This window comes from Pagrus major, chromosome 2 (genome assembly GCF_040436345.1).
Source record: "Pagrus major chromosome 2, Pma_NU_1.0".
In the NCBI taxonomy this organism is placed as follows: Eukaryota; Metazoa; Chordata; class Actinopteri; order Spariformes; family Sparidae; genus Pagrus; species Pagrus major.
Window position 1 is genome coordinate 18766663 of NC_133216.1, and position 19272 is coordinate 18785934.

Below are 19272 nucleotides of genomic sequence, written 5' to 3' on the forward strand. Positions count from 1 at the left end.
GAGAAAAAGTCTCGGCCTGGATGAAAATAAGAAGCCTATTGAGGAGTGAAGAAGGACTACATTGTTTCAGGAGGGACAGACCCGATTACCCACAACCCCCTGGCTGTCACTGGGTGATGGGAGCTTTGTGTGAGCGCTTCAAACATACCTTTGGACACACACACACACACACACAAACACACATACACATGCCTACAATCTCCTCATAAATGGCAGTCATCATCATTAACCATCATCACTGCCACAATGATTACTGCTGTTATATTTGGCTAAATGTCCACACTGCTGGTTGAATGTGAGAGAGACAGCCAAAGGACAGCAGGTCAGCACACACACTCACTCTCACTCACACACACACACACACACACACACACACATAAACACCCCCCCACACACACAACTTCATAATTCAGAGGGGTCACTAGCAAAGCTTGGCAAGACAAATAGCTGGAAAAGGTTTGCTGGTTTCAGTTTTATACTCGAACAAAGATCTGCTACTGAAGCAGAGACTGAGCCTGGTGTCACTGGAAATGTTTTGTTGGTTGCAGTTCAAGTATTTCAAACTTACAGCGGTATTCATGTCAAAATTAGGCCCAAACCAGAGACTGTATTAATTGTGGACTGAGCCTCCAGGACTGAAGTGACGCCAATGTGGACGTGCATTAGACCTGCAGTCTTTCTATGTCCAACAGGTGGGTGACTGCAATAATAAGTCTGATGGTATGTAAGCTTATGAGAAAATAACCCTTCTTCACACCCTGTTGTCACTTCTGGCTCCACAAAAACAAGATGGCATTAGCTGTCATGCCAACCTCGATGCTTCAAAACAGTTGTCCACAAACCAATGGGTGACGGCACAGTGGGTTTACACTTGGTCCTGACTCACACTGGAGCCAGTGGTCAATGTTAATCTTACAGGATTGGTTCAGTATGGATGCAGGGTATTGTCAGTGCATCCAAAATGTTTTCCAACCTTGTAATCAGCCAAGGTCTTCACTTACAGAAATGGCTCCCTGACGGCAAGTCTACTCATGGTTGCATACGTCAAACTAAGCTTCCCGTCTTAGATCGTTTATTTTTAACAGTTGTGAAGCCTGATGTGCTAAAATTTGACAAAAGCCAGAAAAAATACACATCATTTCTGTTGACAATCAAGCAACATGATTTCTATATGCTGTCTCGGCAAGAGTTTGATAAAAATATCGATATCACTCTCAAGTCTGTGAATTATATAAGGCTACAGCCAGCAGCCGGTTAGCTTATCTTAGCATGAGGCTAGCCTGGCTCTGTCTAAAAGGTAACCACCTACAGTGACAGCACCCTTAAACTCACTAACTGACATATCAAAGCTTGTTTGTTTAATCTGTAAACCCAAAAGTGTGAAAACCTCAATTCATTTCTAACTTGTTATTTATCAGATTTACATTGTGACCCCTCTGAGGACTGAAACCACAGTCTTAAAGGATGTGACCATAAGAAATATAATCTGATACACACCTTGAATCAACCACGTCTACAAGAACCTTGACCTAATTATTAACAGAGGTTAGTCTCACTCACGGTGACACCTGTTTGCTCTTAACCACATGCAAACAATACACAGCAATAGCAGAGAAACACAGGGGGCTGGTATGTGTGACATTATGACTCAAGTGAATTTTAATAGCTTCTTATCACGTAAAACACACTTTCTCACAGTCACTGAAACCCACAGCTCAGTTCTCATACGTGCTGATCAAACACTCAAATATCTGTTACGTTAATGTTTATATGTCTGACCATTCACCAGTCTTCGCTCTTTAACTGTGTTCAAATGAATGAATCCAAGATCTACACGGCACTTTGCTCAAAAACGTTGGGGGAGACTGACCGACTGTTTGTATGAGATTTTGAAATCCTTATCTATTAGCGAGCTACAGCACAGACAAGATGAGTAACGACGGGAAAGGGGAAGAGTCAGGCGATATTATTTGGCATCAAAGTTGTTGAAACAGACAAGCGCACACACACACACACACAGTACCCCCATGCCTGTCTATTTCAGTCTCCCTCTCATTCACTCTAACACACACGCACGCACACACGTCCAAGTTTTCTCGGTTGAGGTAAGGTCAACATATTTTCAGACTGACTCATAGTTTTGTGAAAACTCATCTTGGGACAAAATGTTTTTCTTAAGCACAAAGGTTGGCAGCAGCGGCGAGAGAGATCGAGCCTGTCGACGCTCACCTGGGACGGGACAGGGAGAGGAAACGGGTCACTCTTTTGGACTTCATGGAATTTAAAAACAAATTTAGAAAACAGAGCGCTGCATTGCTGATTAGATGCATAATACGTAATGTTTACTAAAGGAAATGTAGGGCTCGATTATTACGTGAGCGCTCGCGCACTGAAGCTCTGAACTATTAATTATTAAATTCCCTTCATCTGAACTTCTGTTGATCTCAGCACTGTAAGCGATCTGCTTAATTAACGATATTCCCCCAAAACTACCCCGCAGACTGGGGATCAACAGACAACACGCAGACGATCTCAACACAAACGTATTAGTCTTGGAGATGAGCACAGGAAAGAGGACCACCCGTGGCAGGCAGTGTAAACAGAACACGCAGTAAGTAGGACGCATGTGAAAAGTACACAGTATGCACTACTGCTGACCAACAAATTACAGGTGAGGTGTAGTGGGGAGTGGTGAACAAAGCTGTACAAATATCCTCTCTAGTCTGGCCCAAAAGGCTGTGCAGCGATCAAAGCATGTGTCACATCACCTCCATCTCAAAACATCTATTTCGCCTGCATGAACACACCAATTAAAGCTTTCCTAGTAGCATACTGCCACCTGTAAAGTACTGTTCTTATCTTGTTTTAATCAGGCGCTACTGCTAATACTGACTATGCACAAGTCATCGAACTTACTGCTGCTAGAAATACACACTGCACTACTTTCTGTGGAGCACTGCTGACCGATGTATTGTTTGGTTTTGCCCTCTTGATTATCCTGTGAACAGTTTGAAAAACTGGAAACTAATGACAATAAATTTCATCAGCAAAAACACAATCTGAGTCATGAGGCGTGCGTAAACTGAGTGTGCTCTACAATGATGTCATCCACGTGCTGCGGGTGATGCAATGACACCGTGGGGGTGCGCGATGATGAAATCCACGTGATGGGGCTGACGTGATGGATGAGCTATTACAATGACAGCCTCGCTAAACATTACAACACTTATATAAGCTCTGATTCAGCAGCCAACGATCCACACACACACACACACACACACACACACACACACACACACACACACACACATACAATGAAACATGTTTTAACTTCAATGTAGCACTTTTTAGGTCATTTTTAAAAGTTTTAATCAAACTAAGACAACTCCTATTAGATGAAATTACAATTACAATATCAAGCAAAGACTAAAACACACACACACACACACACACACACACACACACAGAGGACCAACACCACCTGCCTGTGAGGCTGCTTTGGCCTTCGCAGCTCCTGTCTGTCTTTTCCAATCATCCTCCTCCTCTCCCTGCGCCTTAATCCGAGATCCCACAAGCCACTCGGGAACGACGCTCCGACACTTCCAGCTTCTCCCATTCCCATTTTGACGCGCATTTCTCAACTGGCAGCTAGAGCATGATCCAAACCGGCGAATTGATGCCATAAGACAGAAGACGGAGAGGGTGAGAGGACGACGAGGACAAAACCGGAGAAGGGAGGAAGAAGCAGAGTGTTTCTACTGTCATGATTCTCTGGATGACATAAGACGAGTGAGAGAATAGGACTAAACGGCCCAGTCAGCCCACATATAGACCAAGGCCCGGGCCCTGTATAGGAGTGTGTGTGCGTGTATGTGTGTGTGTATGTCCGACCACGCTGTAAACTATGCTATGCTACACGTTGCACGGGTGACACAGTTGCACCATTGTGCGAGCCACTGCGGAAGACGCAGGCAACACAGAGAGATATGCGCATACACAAACCCATACTAGCATATAAATGCATATGAATGCATGACAACATAATAACAGACTGTCCACTTTCTCTGCTCTCTGAGTGTGTCTGTGACAGCGTTATGACATCCGACTGGTACCATTTGATAAACTATTGTTCTTTTTGTTCTCAAAAACCCAACAGCTGTGGCTATTTAATACAGTGCGCAGAGCAGAGCACGCAGCCGTCACACAGTAACCAGCTAACTGGATGACGAAGTGAGCTCTGATAATGAATTGTTGCCGGGCAATGAAGTTCAAACACTGGAACGAGTTGTACCCAAATACAGGGAAGGATTTGGCTCTCGCTTCGTTTTACAAGCGGACTCCTGCTGTGTCCACAATCACTCCCTGAGTCACACATTGACCATTCGCAATATAACAAACACACAATTGTTCGCTCTAAAATAAGCAAAAAAAAATGAGGATTTGGGACATTTGAATGGTCATAATTTTGCACCGTCACTGGCAGGTTTGGAGTCACATTGCTACAGTATATTGTTCTTCCATCTAGTAGGGCCCAAACTTTTTTTTCCTTGAAGGGCCAAAAAGAAATCTTAATGGCAGTCTTGATTTAGGGCAAAGCACTGCGGTTTATCGGCCTGGCAGATTATCGGGGCCAACATTTTCACATCTGTGATTTTTCTGTCAGATTGCAGATGAAGCTTTTCATGGTCCACAAATTCAGTCTGTCAGAGGTGAGTAAAATAAATCGTTATTTCTCTTATCTGGAAAGATTTTTGCACAGCTAGACCTGCTTCAGTGGCAAGCAGCTATCCGCTAGCTTGTTAGCTTAGAAAATAGTTAGCAGCATTGCGTCCCCAGCAGCTTTGCTAGCACTAGCATTGGCTAATTCTGATTTAACGTAAGGCTACTCACATGAAGTGGTATCACTTCTAGACAATTATCTGAGACTACAACTCCTGTAATGACAACAAAACTCAAAAAAGTTTGAACTATCTCTACTCTAACATGTCTCTAACGCGTCTCTCCAGTCTTGAATATGATGTTGAACTCATCCTCGAGGACACAGTGGAGCTCATTAACGCCAATTCATTAGCTAGCTTACACGCTACAAATCTAATGCTGCTGCCTGCTGCTCGTCTTTGTCAACACAGGCCAATGTTGTCACCGTCTGGGGACTGAGTGAGCAGTGACCTGACAGCTCAGAGACAACAGTAATTAGTTCATTTGTTTGTCATTGTTTTGTTAGCCAGAAGCATATCCCACCGGCCACAGTCATTAGCACGCTGTCAAAACTCATGCGAGCTTTAGCTAATGGACGCTAACAAAATAATGATGCCACTTTTTGCTGACACTCAATAGTGAGCTTTTATTGTTTTAATACATACGTAACAAATGTGTACATATGCAAAATTATTGCAATAATGAATTTTTTTAAATTAATTATTTTATCAGCAATCAGATTGTTTAAAAAAAAAAAAAGAAAAAAGGAGATGATCGGAAAATGGTGACTATAGGATGCAATACTCGGCCAGGCAGGTCATTGGTCGGTACATTGGTTGCCTGGAGATTACTTTTGATACTTAGTACTTCTAATATCTAATATTGTGGCATGTTAAGTGTTTTGTGGCATTTTAACAGTATCTGTTTTCCGTTTTGAAGAAATCAATTAGCGCCAGCTGTAATGTGAACCTTTGGTGCCAACACTGCAGCTCTGCATTAGGTGAATCATCAACAAACTGAAAACCTCACATCAGACGTCTTTGTGGCCATGTGGGCCGCAGATGTTTGAATCAGACAGAAAACTACAGGGAAGACTAACATGCCGGAGATGTTGTGCCGTACTGTAGATCTATGGCACACACGCAAACAATCTTTAACAGTAGCGGCAAGAAACCATTATTCATATCCATTATTTACGTCACTCGTAAACACACACACACACACACACACACACACACACAAGCACACACACTTTGGTACACATACACTTTAGTATGTAGAAATCTGCCTGTGCAAACAAAAAAAAGCTGAAATAGCAGCACTGCTAGAAAGTGCTGTTTCAGAGGAGGCTTTCCTTACATAAGCAAACTGCTCTGTAATTACACTGGGTGGATCCACACAGACTGTTAGAGGAGAGAGTTAGAAAGAGACAGTCAGGAGGGCAGCGGCTGGGACAAGAAACGAAAGAAGAAAGAAGAAGAACGGCCGCGGTTCACAGGTTTAAAACTGTCACCGCTTTTCACTGGCGAGCTACTGCGAATTTACAAGAATATCCAGCGGTGACAATCCTTAAAAGGGAAAGTTTGAGATTTTCAAAGCATATTGCAACTGTCATAAACCAAACGCGACGACATCCAGTACTGTTTTCCCACAGTTTTCTTTTCCCACTGTGAGAAACCAGACGGAGCCTCAAGTTGTGATTTGTTTGCAGTGACGCAAATCTTGAGTTTCCACGCATTTCTTTTTAAATACTCACGAGCCCCTTCAGAAAACCTTTATTCTTCTCACACTTGCTTAGCCAAGGATTTAAATCTAAATTGTCATTATTAGTATTGCTATGATGAGCTACATGTGTTCAGGCTGAATGTGGTCCACAAAAGAAGTAACACAACTGAGGATTAGCTTGCTTGCCCAGAGATACACTACAAGATTGATATTAGTATCTGTGTGCTTGGTGGCTGGAGTCAGCAGCCTGTTAGCGTAGCTTAGCACAAAGGCTGACAAAAAAAAAAAAACGTGCACTGGACTCATAAGAGTCATCATTACATTCATTTGCTGATTATTTCGGGTGATGGCGCAGGGCTGTCGTGCCTGTTGTAGCAGACAATGCAACAAAACTTGGCCAGTGCACAATCACAGCAATATGAACATGCTATGCTACGACAGGGAACCAAGTGCTACTCAGGTCTGGCAGAGACAGAGCTTAAGCTTTAAGAGGTGAAGGTGAGGTAAAGATGGGCTGGCAGAGAGAAAAGTGTGTGCTGCAGGAAAACACTGGACTCTTCCTCAGCAAGGAGCTTTTGATTTCCGCTGTTGAACCACAAACAAGCTTATACACACACAGTTGTCCACGGTTAGTTATCTCTAAAAATTACTTCAGCATCTCTAAAAAACGGCCTCTTAAATCATTCTCCCCCACGCGCTCTCACTCAGAGGAACACAAAACATTTTTGTTGTGCCCGTCCCAAAAGCAATACACCAAGCTGAGAGAGAGAGAGAGATAGACAGGCAAAACATTTTGCTAGTGTGTGCCTGAGGAGAGCACAAGATGGCTGAAGGTACGAAGGCTGAAGGTCTCTGCTCTCCTGGGGCCTTACCCACGTAGGAACAGAAACCATAGCAAACATTAAGAAATCAGTACAGTCATCCATCCTTACAGGTAGAAGCTTTAAGGCGCAGTTTTCTACCTGCGCTGGCAAACTTTAATGTCTACCATCAGAGGCTGCCTATGCGTCAGTGAAACCACAGATATCTGCGGCGTGGCCTTTTGATCTCCCGATTCATCCCACATCTTCCTTCTCATCTGCTGAGTCATGGAGACCTTCAACCAGAACAAAACACATCCTCATCCTTTCATCTCTGCGTCACCTTTACCTCGCTCAGCACCCCTCACTTTCTGGCCCTTGCTGAACCTGGGGTTGACCTTTGCAGGTTAAAAAAAAAGGACCCCGGCACCTACAGTACATCCTTTATGTGCGTGCGTATGGTGGCCTTTAACTTTACTTTTAAGACCGCTTTCAAAGGATTTCATTTCATTGGATAAGCTGCTTCCTCTCCATTGATAACAATATCCTAAGGTTTGATGGTGCACCTTTCACCACAGACCACCCAAGTGATCTTTTTACATTTTTTGGTGACTGCCCAATCGAAAGTGAGGCGTAAATCCTGTCGTTTTCCCCGCTGGTGTGGTCCCAACAGTGTGTCAGATAAACCATTAGACAAAAATGAGTTGATTCTGATATCGTTGTCAAGAACATCCATATTCTGAAAAGCAACAAGACAGTTTTTAGTCTCTTTTATTATTTCAACTGAAACCTATGAGCCAAGAGCGATGCCAGTTCACTGCTACACATCTTTACCGTTACTGTTCCTCTCCAGCAACATGGGAGTGAAGAAAAAAAAGGGCAGGCAGAGGGAAAGTATTTGATTCCACGTGGGTGGCCTGATAAAACAAAGTCAGTCATAAATCTGAAGCTATAAACACTGAGCTTTTAGACCTAATCCATGCAGAGCAGAGCGCAAACCAATCTTTCATTCCCTCTGGCTGTCTATCTCCCTCTGTCTTTCTCCCATTAGCACTTCTGCTAGCATCCTCTTTAACTATCCTCTGGCCTCATCAATAGGATCAAAGATGATATATGAACAAAGGAATTTCAAGGATATGCAGCTCTTCCACGGCTGCCTGTATTAAGAGAAAAATAGACTAATGCATTTGAAAAGTTGGACTTATTTTATGTAGAGAAATCATTTTATATTCCAACAAGTAAAAATGCCAGAAAGTATTGTTCCAGTACCTCCATTAAAACTTGAATCCTACTATATTAAAATAAGGTCACGAATGCATAACACACTCTTTTAGGAAGTTGAAGACTGTTATGCAACAAGAGGAGAAGGAAAGATGGGCCACATTCCTGCTGCCTGCTAAAGTGAAAACTACTCAGACAGTACAGGAAACACACACACAGAGAGAGAGAGAGAGAGAGAGAGAGAGAGAGAGAGAGAGAGAGAGAGAGAGATGCACACTTAATCAAGAGGAATCATAATGATTATTATTCAATCACTATTTGTTTGAACATGTCTGTTCAGCTGCTCCAATGAAAAAGATGCTCTGTATAAGACATAGAGCCAGACTGACATATTGGTTGGTTGATATAGAATGATACAGAAAATGATGCTCGGGATCATTTCTAATTATTAAATCCTCAGTAAATTCACAGTTTCAGTGCACTGGTGTCATTTTAGACAATAATGTTTATGGTTAAACTGAAAAATATCCCGCCACAAGTGTCTGATAACCACATCTAAGGGATCGTTGCAAATGTATATCAGCCGATATACATCGAAGTGTGAATGTTTTACTTTCTTACATCGGCACGGGACAATATGAAAATGTCATGTCACAGTTATCCTGTCCGACATAATTGCGATTCACGATTTTGTTATCCCGAAAATCGTCAAAATATTCTTTAAAATATAAAACAAAAATTGCACTTAAACAAAGTGGAATCACTTCCTCATCTCCCTGTCTCCATTTTTTTTAGTTTGTAATCCGTATTATTTACACACATCTGATTTAATTTGTTTTTGTGGAATGATACAATGTGCAAGCCGAGCCTGCAGCCATGGTGACAGACAATTCAAAATAAATTAGGAAAACAATATGGGACTGTACATCAGCAAGCTAGACAGCTTTTTCAAGTCATTCATGTGAGGATATTCAAGATTATCTCCACTTACTCACGGTTATATCATATCAACTTTATGTGCGTGTTAACTATTTACACATTTAATGAGGAAAGAGAGCACAAAAAGATTTACTGAGCCAGTACTGCTTTCTGTTGTATATATACTCTTTGGTTTTGAATACTTTTTGTACATATGACCCACCTCCAGCCTTTTTCTACTGTCCTCTCTCATTCCCTCACTCCCCCTCCCCTCCATCATTGTTTCATTCTTCAGCTCTCTCTCTGTTCTATTTTGATCCTCTACGTTTTCTTTTTTAGCCGGCAAGTGTTCACTTCCAACTCCCTTCTTTTTTTTGTCTCCGTCTTTCTTTCCCTCTCTTACCTGACATTTGGCCGGGCAGCCTGCCTCGCACCAAGACAAACGTTATGACCTCACTTCACTGCAATGTTTCCAGAGACACGGAGAGAGAGAGAGACAGCAAAGGAAAGAATAAGATAACATGAGGAGGAATGCTGGAGAATTAGTGTTAAAAAAGACAAACGGAGATAGGGTGAAAGTGAGCTGAAAATGCAGGATACTGATACAGTATTTCGGACTTAGATGGTAGACTTTGAATGACCCAGTGTCTGGATGAATAACGGAGAAGAAGATGTGAAAAAGGCGCAGAGGAATAGTGAAGGAAAGTGAATGAGAAACATAAATAAAGATGACATTAATGAATGATTTTAATACTATAAAGCGGGCACTCTGCTGTGGGCGAAATGAGCCGCACTCAAGTCTCCAGAAAAGGAAAAAGCTGTCTTCTTCCATCCCTCTCTCACCTCCTTTCTTTGTTTCTTTTGTCCTTCACTGCTTCCTCAGAACTTGTCTGTGCTCCATGTTAGCCTGGCACGATCGTCATTACATTCAGTCTAAATCACACACACACACACTGCCACCACACACCAGAGCTGTGTGGCAGCGCTCTAAACACAGCGTGTTGGCAAAACTCTAGGCTCCAAAACGTTTGAACAAGCCATTGATAAATGCCAGACAAACGCATACACAGAAAGAAGAAGAAAGAGGAAACCAGTTCGTAAAACACACATAGGCCAAGTCACTTATTACAATGGAGTGCACACACACACGCCAGCCGGCAGTGCTGGACATCATCAAACACTTCAGTAACCACAACAACTTCCTATTTCCCTAAGCCTATTTCCTCCCTGGTGAGGTCACTCGCTAGCTACTGCTAATGTTGCTACAGCAACAAGTTAGGACAATGGGCAGGGAAAGAAAACAGTCAACAATGAATGAAGACCAGGGCGAAAGATGTCAATTATATTAACAGGCAGCAAAGGAGCTTTGTGAGAGAATGTCAAAGTCAAGGAGGGAAAAGCAAAACAAGGAAACTGGGGTTTTTTCAACAAATCAGGCAACATTTGGCCCCCCTACCAGAGCAGAATCAGTCCGAGTGAATCAGAGAGTGCATGTGTGCATTACGAGTTAAATGTATGGCACTGAATGACAGAGTTCACATAAAGAAACATAGACAGACACATTTACATGTACTTGCCACTGCTCTGTTTTAAGACAGACCTAATGAATGGCTACCGGTAAACTTTACAAAAGAGTGTGCGCCATAATCTGTATTTAGATTTTTACATAAGTTTAGGTTCACTGCACAATGCTAAGGTTTTATAAGAAAAAACATGAATTTATTGTCGATTTATTCTGCATCATCAGTATCATGATATGGATTTTCGCTCTCAGTTAACCTTTGTATCGCTGTGACATAACAAGCCAGAAGTCTCCCAGTGTTTAGACACTGCTGAGTAAATGCAGCATCACAGACACCACACACCCCAATCTATGTTTGGCCGAAATGTTTATTACATCCCCTCTCAATGGCTCTATAATTCTGGCATGGAGACAATTGAAAATGGATGAAACAAATAAATGAAAACAGAAACACAGACTCAGCGGGCCTTGTTCTACTGCTTAATGCCCTTTGTCTGAGATTTGTTTAATAAAACCAATAACATCCTCTGATGTTTGTTTAACAGTGTTCAGCCTTTAATGGCTTCTGCGTTGTAGCACTGCACCCAAATGCACTCTGAAAATATGCATGAGTCCCGATCAGCAGCACAAGGACACACGCGTGCACCTCTGAAACCATAAGAACAAGCTTAGTGTATAAGAAAACTTTGTGTGTTGTTTTAACTGGTAATAACTCAAACCCCATCTGTCTTCCTTCATTACACTACGTTTTAACATATTTGAAGACATCTGAAAAAAGCAAATCACTTACACTCTCTTACTCACTCACTAAAACCAAACCAAGCCATACACACACTCATGGCACTGAAAAAGGTAAAAACAAATCTGGACTCACCACTCTGGGCTTTGTCCTCTGAGGGGTAGCCGTGGATGTACTGTCCTCTGTGCTCTTCTTCTGTGGTCCAGCTTCTGTAATCCCACTGGTGCAGGTCTCGCTGGGCCCCTCTGAAGCCGACACTGAAGCTCCATCCCTGGCCGCTGGAAGAGGCCCTGAGCCCTCAGCAGTGCCCAGTTCCAGAATATATTTCTGGGTCACATCCTCCAGAGATGGGGCCTCATCTCCTGGAGGCTTACTTAGGGTTGGAGGCTCTGCAGTGGGTTGGACTGTGAGGCAGTCGGTTTCCTTCAGTGGCTGGAGGTGTGGAGGTGGGGAGATGGGGATAAAGGTGGCAGGCTCGCTGGCATGGCGAACGTGCTTCGCTCTGGTTTTGGGTTTGGATTGCAGTGGGGGAGGGGGGAGTGGAGGGGTGAGGTCAGTTTGGTTGCCCTCTGGACACAGTTCTTGGGGCTCAAATGGGTCCTCATGAGTGAAGAACTGAGCGAGTCGGTTTGGACGCTTTCTGCAAGGCCGACGAACCATTCTAGGAGACAGAACCCCAGCTAGCTTCAGGTCAAAGTTCAACTTCTGCATCTCTTTCTCTTCTACACCATGGTCTATTACATCATCATCTTCATCATCGTGGGTATCAGAGTGAGGGGTACATTCTGACTGGGAACGAATCTTCTTGACTTTGCTGTTCGCTTGGTGATGTGACTGTGTCTGCAATGCATGTTTGGGCTTAACTTCTGGCTCCCACAATTCCTCTCTCTGCTCGCTCAGGATTGGCTCACTGCTGGAAGGTGGGATCTGGCCAGGTTGATCCAGTTCAATGATTGGCTGAGTGCTGCCAGTCTGACCTTTGAAATGAGGGTCATTCTGGGAAAGTAAAGGGGCATCGCTACGGCGACTGGGGTCACTGAATGACTTCTTCTTAGGAGCTTTGCCATTACCATGGTCATCTGCCATCAGTCTGTCCAGTGCACCTGGCTCAGCTATGATGCTCCTGATCACTCCACTGTAGTCTTGAACGCCATCATCACGGAGCCCGCTGTCACTGTACACTGACAAGTCACTGGCCACACTGCCCTTGTCTTCTGACAAGGTGGTCACAGAAGAGCTCTCTGCAACACCCCCTCCTCCTCCTTTGACCGATAGAGATCCTAACAAGTTACTGTCCACAGAGGAAAAATTGTTATTCCCTTCCTCTGTCACAGAACAGCGCCGCTGAGGCATGGGGTCACTGAGAGAGCGGTAGACTGTGGACTCCCCATTTCCAACAGCTGCTATTGTGGACTCTGCATTACTGCCATTACTGGAATCAGAGCCTGTGTTGTTGTTACCAGAAGGGGAGAACTTGCGCCTACGACGAATAGCACTTGGGGTTGCAGGGGTTTCAAGTCCTCCTCCTCCTGCAGTGCCTGCTGACCTCTGCGACACAGCACTGTTGGTGTTGATCTCCTCACTGGTTGCGTTGACATTGTTGAAACCAGCGGTGCTCCTCATCTCCATGATGATACTGTCACTGTCAGCCATACGGGCAGGAAGAGGCAAGGAGGGAGGTATGCCAACTTCATTCAGACGGTAAGTACAATTTTCCGTCATCTCTACCTTATCCTGCTTAAACCCTTCTGCCTCATGGAGAGCCGATTGCTTCCATACGGTGACAGGCTGCCCTAGCACATCCCTAGCAATTCGTGACCCTAAATTAACCCCTGCAGACCCAAAGAATGACCTCTCGGAGGGGTCACTGGGGCCCATCTCTGGCTCTGTTACAATCCCTTCATCTGTTAAACTAGACTCGTGGCCTGAAAGTTCATCCACAGAGCGATCGTAGAACATGCTTTCCTCCGAGTCTCCCTTCAGTAAGGCTCTCTCCGTCTCTCTGCTCTGTCTCTTTGCCTTCTCCCTGTACTCTGTGCCGCTGCTGTTTAGCTTCTCCAGCTGCATACTTTGTCCATCCCTCTCACTCCTCTCCCTCTCCCTGTTCTCTCTCTCCCTCTCATGTTTATCCCTGTCTTTTGTGTTTCTAAACTCAGCCTCTTGATCTGTCCTTGCCTCATCCTTCACGCTCACTCCGGCTTTCTCTCTCTCCTCGTTTGTTTTCTTGGCCTGGAAACATTCATCCTCCAAATCATCATCAGTCCTCCTTACATCTACATCATCATCATCTTCCCTAGTACTCATCTGGCAGATATCTCGTATGACCTGCCTGGCTTCCTGCACATACCTCTCCTGCAATGGAGGAATCACTTCTAAATCATCATTGTCATCATCATCAAATCCATAATCCCTTATTCTTTGTCCTCTAGCAACTCTAAAATCACCACAATCACTTTCTACTTCCCTATCTGACACAGACAACCTCCCTCCATCCCTTTCTCCATCTAGGTCAAGCTGCTGCTCAGAGGAGCTCCTCTTTGTGGTGCCACCTGTCAAGTAACACCTCACGGCTGTTGTGGGTTTGTCTGAGTAAGTGAAGGACTTTGCACGTCTCAGGGTGGCGGTCAGGTCTTTCAGTGATGGGCGGCGACCGGAAGGTAGAAGGGTCCCGCCGTGAGTCCGTGAGCCCATTCTGTACACTGATGAACCCTCCACAACACCTGATTTGTCTCCACTTGTTTTCCGCACCTTGAGCTCTGACAGGTCAGATTTCAGAAAACTTAAGAGTGACATTGTTTCTGAGGTGATATCGGGGTTGGACATGGATATTCTGCTTTTATCATTATCATCTACCCCACCTGTTGTCCTCCTTGCCATAGTCTCACCATCCCTAATGCCTGAGGATACCCCTCCTTCTCTGGCCAGTACACTAGGTAAGGTGGTGACTGTAGGTACAATCTTGGGGCGCACCCGCAAAGGGGTTCGGGAGACGTTATCCCCATGGCCAAAGCTTGGGGAGCGGTACATGGTGAAATTCCCATGGTAAGTTTTACTCAGCATGGATGAGGATGCAGTTCTAATATTTGTTGCATGTTTGGCGCCACCAGCCTGATCCTCCTCCTTCAGCGTCTCAGTGCTGGAGTACCGGCTGCTGCAACGCGAACCTCCAGGACTGGAAACAAATGGGGGGATATTGACCTTTGACACTCGTGATACACCAGGAAGTGTTGTGGATGTCACAGGTGAGGTGATGCGCTCCCATTGCTGCACCCTGGCTCTGTTACTACGACTGCTGGGTTCTCTTGCCGAGTGGCTCCGAGATATTGATCCCGTACATTCTCCTCTGGTGTTTTGCTGGTGGTGCCTCTCTAAGTGCTCCATTGTCAAGGCTGTATCACTGTCACTGTCTTCTGATTCGCCATCATGATCGTCGTAATCATCACGGCCTGTTGCGAGAGCAGCTCCACTGGCCTTCTTCTTCTTTCTCAGCGAACGGCGGCGAACCGCCTCTCGACTGTGGGCTACTAAAGAGCCAGGGCTGTCCTCCTCACTGCCTGAAGACCTGCCAATGCCCTTAACACCCCACCAGCCATTTTTACTGCGGGATAAATAGCTGCCTCCTCGCTCTGGGGTCCCCCTTTCTCCTGCTCTGGAAGGAGTAGGGCCGGAAGTAACACTCAAACCCCCTCCTCCACCTCCTCTTCTTCTCCTGGTGTGCTCCTCCTCTTCGTCCCCAGAGCTGAACCTCCAGTGGGAGCTAAGGGAAGAGGCAACTCTTGCTGGGGCTCTTAGCTCAGTGGAGGGAGCTACAGTAGAGGAGGAGGAGGTAATGGCTTTATCTGGAGCTGGAGCAGATGAGGGGGAGGAGGAGGTGGGGGCTGGCCCTCTAGAGGAGCTATGTGAGGAATGTAAACTATCCCTGGGCAGCCCGACCCCCTGTCTATCCCTTCTCTCCCTCACTGTCGGCTGCTGGAGAGAGGAGGAGCAGGAGGAGGTGTCTAAGCTCTCCGATCGACTCCAAGACGAAGTAGCAGGGGGTTGAAGGTCAGAGCTGGGGTCAGATGTCAACCCTGTTGTCCTGGGGGTCTTATGGATCACCTCTGTGTCAGTGCTGGATCTATGAGATCTGTATAGAGATGGGTTAATCCCTGTGCAACCGCGACTACTCCTGCTGCCGCTTTGAAAAGTACTTCTGCCAGAAACCTTGTTGTTATTAGAGCTACGCGTCTCTATGTCTGCCTCCTCATCGTTAGAGTACTGCTGTTGGTCAGCTTTGGCATAAAAGTCCATACCGTGAAAAAAAGTCTCTTTAGCAGCACTGCTCTCTCTGCTTTGTGCTCCCACTTCATTAGCAGAGCTGCAAGGTGAGAGTCTGTAACTTCTATCCGAGAGAGGAGCACACTCACTGGGGCTGAGCTCCTGTTGATGGGCTCTGCCGGCCGCTTTTAAATCCTCACAGGTGTCAGTCTTGTGCTCCTGCCTAGCTTTGCTTTGTCTCTCATCAAAAAGTTGTCTAATTTTGGTAACACTGGGCCACTTGTCAGAGTGCAGGGGACTAAAGGGACCGTGGTGTGTTGAGAGATAACTTTTGTGAGATTTACAGGGTGGAGGAACCCATCTACTTGAAACATCCTCTTCCTCATCTGTAGTCAAAGTCTTCCTGTGGTCAGAGGGACATGCATTGATCTGTGAATAATCTCTCTTACCAGAGCTGCTGCTGCTGCTGTCGGCTGATAAACGTGTAAAAATCCTCTTCTCTCTTCTCTTCTCTGAGTCCGAGCCTGACACAGAGTCAGTGCCAGAGTGAAACTTCTGAAGTTTGTTGTCTGTAAGACACTCTGCAGTAGTAGTATCACTATCCTGAAAATATCCACCACCACCGCTGTCCTCGTGGAGAGATTTACGAGACGGAGACCCGTCTCTCCTGGAGCCCCTTGCCCGGGGAAGAGTGCTGCTCCCCCGCGTCACCGCTGCGCCGTCTCCCGGTGAGGCTCTGTGCGTCCCCGCCGCGCCGCCGCCGCCGCTGCTGCTGCTGCTAAACTTCTCAGTGAGCTGGCGAATGGATGGAGAAATAGAGGAGAGAGGAGTGGAGGAGCCTCTCTTTGAATCTGCGGTTGGGAGGCCGGCGGTGGTGGCAGAGATTTTGGAAACTTTTCTTGACACACTGACATTACGCGTCGCCAAGGGCTGTTCTGCTCTGCTGGGCTCCGGGGGAAGGGCGACGCCAGCTGCCTCCAAATCCTCTGATTCGTGTTGTTGGTCTTCACTCCTGTTGGCGCTCCAGGACCCCAACTTTTTGAAAGAGACGCTGCGATACACAGCCGCATTCTTCCTCTCTCTTTCTGCCATTGTTCATGTCTTTCTTTTGTTAGATTTCACACACACATCTTAACTCCACGGATATTACAGATCCAGGCACCCTTTGGAGTTGTGGTTTCTTTCTCCCCGCAGCCTGACGGCATGAAAATCATGAAAACAATCACTTAAAAAAAACACACACACAAAAAAAAACAAAGTTGGCAAAGCTTCAAATTGCATTACAATGAGGTTAATCAAGTGATAAAGTGTGCAGTGAGTGAGGAAGTGGAGTGCTGCTCTGTTATCAAAACTTACATGTTGTCGATTCCCGAAACCGCATCCGTGCAGGGAGGAAAAGCGAAGATTTTGGCCAAAACCTGTTCACAAACACAACTTCTCCATTGTTATCCCCTGCTATATCACCAAACTTGTGCCTAACGCCAGGTTAGCGCGCCTGCACGGGCCCGACGCATGATCCCCGCTTAATTCCCAAACTGTTTGTGGATTCCTTATTTTGGCATGATTTGGTTTTCCGTGACTTATGTTGTTTTTTGCATGTTAATGCCTGAGATAGGGCAGAGGGGCGGGACTAGGGGTATAGGGGCTGTCATAGCCCCCTCGGGGATTCAGAGGAAAAGCTTTTTCTTTTTTGATAGGAGCAGGCAGATACTGTGGACAAACTACATGTAATTATAGCCCTTTCCCTTGCGAAAAAGACAGCAGCTCTGTCAGGAGCTGGAGACAGACAAACTGCACACTTCAGAGCCAAATTTTGGCCTTGCAGCACTTTTGTAAACTTAGAAACACCCATGTGAATATATGGCTCTGAAAAACACCATTTAATTTGAAAATACAGCATAAATTTGACAGTATTTCTGACACTATATCTGCTTATTCAGCAGTAGCTCTCCACCACAGTGTGTTGTGACAGTGTTGGTGAATTAGTGTCAGCATTCAGGGGGGAGAATAAAACAATGAGAAAAGTTTTCACTCATGCACAATAACCCCTCTGTGGTGCTTCCCCATGTGGCTGTCTGGTTAACAGGTCCTTTTGTTCCACACAGGAATTCTGTGTTACATTCCCTCAGAGGAGAGGAGAGGCTGACTGCAGCGCCCCCCACAGGCTCACCTGTTCAATGTCACGTCAGTGGTGTCGGATATGGGACAACTTTTAAGTGAAATCACAATTTGCAGGTCTTAGTTTGGATGATACTTTCAATTATTCCATCTCAAATTATGTTTCACTGAAGCAGGATGCAGTTGTTTTTGTAAGTTGACAGGATATTTCACACTTTTAAGGGTTCTTGGCCTTGCATTTAAAATTTCATAGCTGTATGAATTTAAGATTTTTCATCCAGAAGTCAAACTTGAGTAAAACTAAAGATATGGTGTTAAAATATTACTTTGGTATAAATCACCCATAAGAAAAGTACTTCAGTAAAAGTCTTAAAGCATCTGATATTGTGTGTTGAAATTAGTTAAAGCTTTAAAGTAACTTTCTGGCAGTAAAAATGTTCTTAAGTATCAAAAGTACAAGTTAAAGGGAATTATACATTTACGTGTATGCACGTTCTGTATACTATGGGGCGACCTGGCTGGTTATTGGATCCAATAATTCAGCATTTTTCCGATTATTGGAATCACTCTTTTTTGTGTGTGTCTGTGGATAAAATAAAATAATTTAAAAATGCTTTGTCTGTGATTTAGCATGCAGTCTGCAAAGTAACTAGTAACTAAAGTTAATCAAATAAATGTAGTGGAGTAAGAAGTACGAAATTTGAGCAGCAGGAAATGGAAATACTCAAATAAAGTATATGTACCTCAAAATTGTACTTGAGTGGATGTACTTACACGTTACATTCCATCACCTTATTTAAGTTTGCAGACTTTACAGCCGAAACACTGAAATTCAGGTAAGAAATTGATTATTATTTTCTACATTTTGATACTGTTGCAGTTGAAATTATGTAACTTGTATAAGATTAATGGGTAGTCTCTGAGGTAACGTGAGGTATTTCATCTATGCGAACTTCAAACCCCCGTCCTGCTACAGCTCGATAAACAATCAAACCCCTTGTATTTGACCTCAATTAATGAATTCTGTGATATAGTTGGAGTAGTGTGAAACATTGCTTTTTGTAGTAGACAAGTAAGGCTACTTTTTTTGTCAAAATCTGAGAGCTCTAGCCGAATTTCAGCGAGTTATAGGTGCTGAGACAAAAAGTGATACAACCATCCCTGGTCTCTACCTCCTACATATACAATATACACAAATTATGACAAAATAAAGCTTTACAGTTGATTTTAATAACCTTGCTTTGCTCTTGAGGGCTGTTTTCTCCTCAAAAGCT

At 44.6% G+C, this 19272-nt stretch overlaps 1 protein-coding gene across 1 annotated transcript in view; it reads right to left on the reverse strand.

The window, feature by feature from the left end:
- The window catches only part of LOC141009019 (rho guanine nucleotide exchange factor 17-like), a 65917-nt gene extending 48517 nt beyond the window's left edge, over positions 1–17400 (reverse strand). Inside the window, exons 1-2 of the mRNA XM_073481420.1 lie at positions 17237–17400; positions 11759–17075 (exon numbers count right to left, since the gene is read on the reverse strand). Coding sequence (XP_073337521.1) covers positions 11759–16972 — 5214 coding nt within the window. The 5' untranslated portion in view covers positions 16973–17075; positions 17237–17400. The remainder of the gene's footprint in view (positions 1–11758; positions 17076–17236) is intronic.
- Between the last annotated feature and the right edge of the window lie 1872 nt (positions 17401–19272).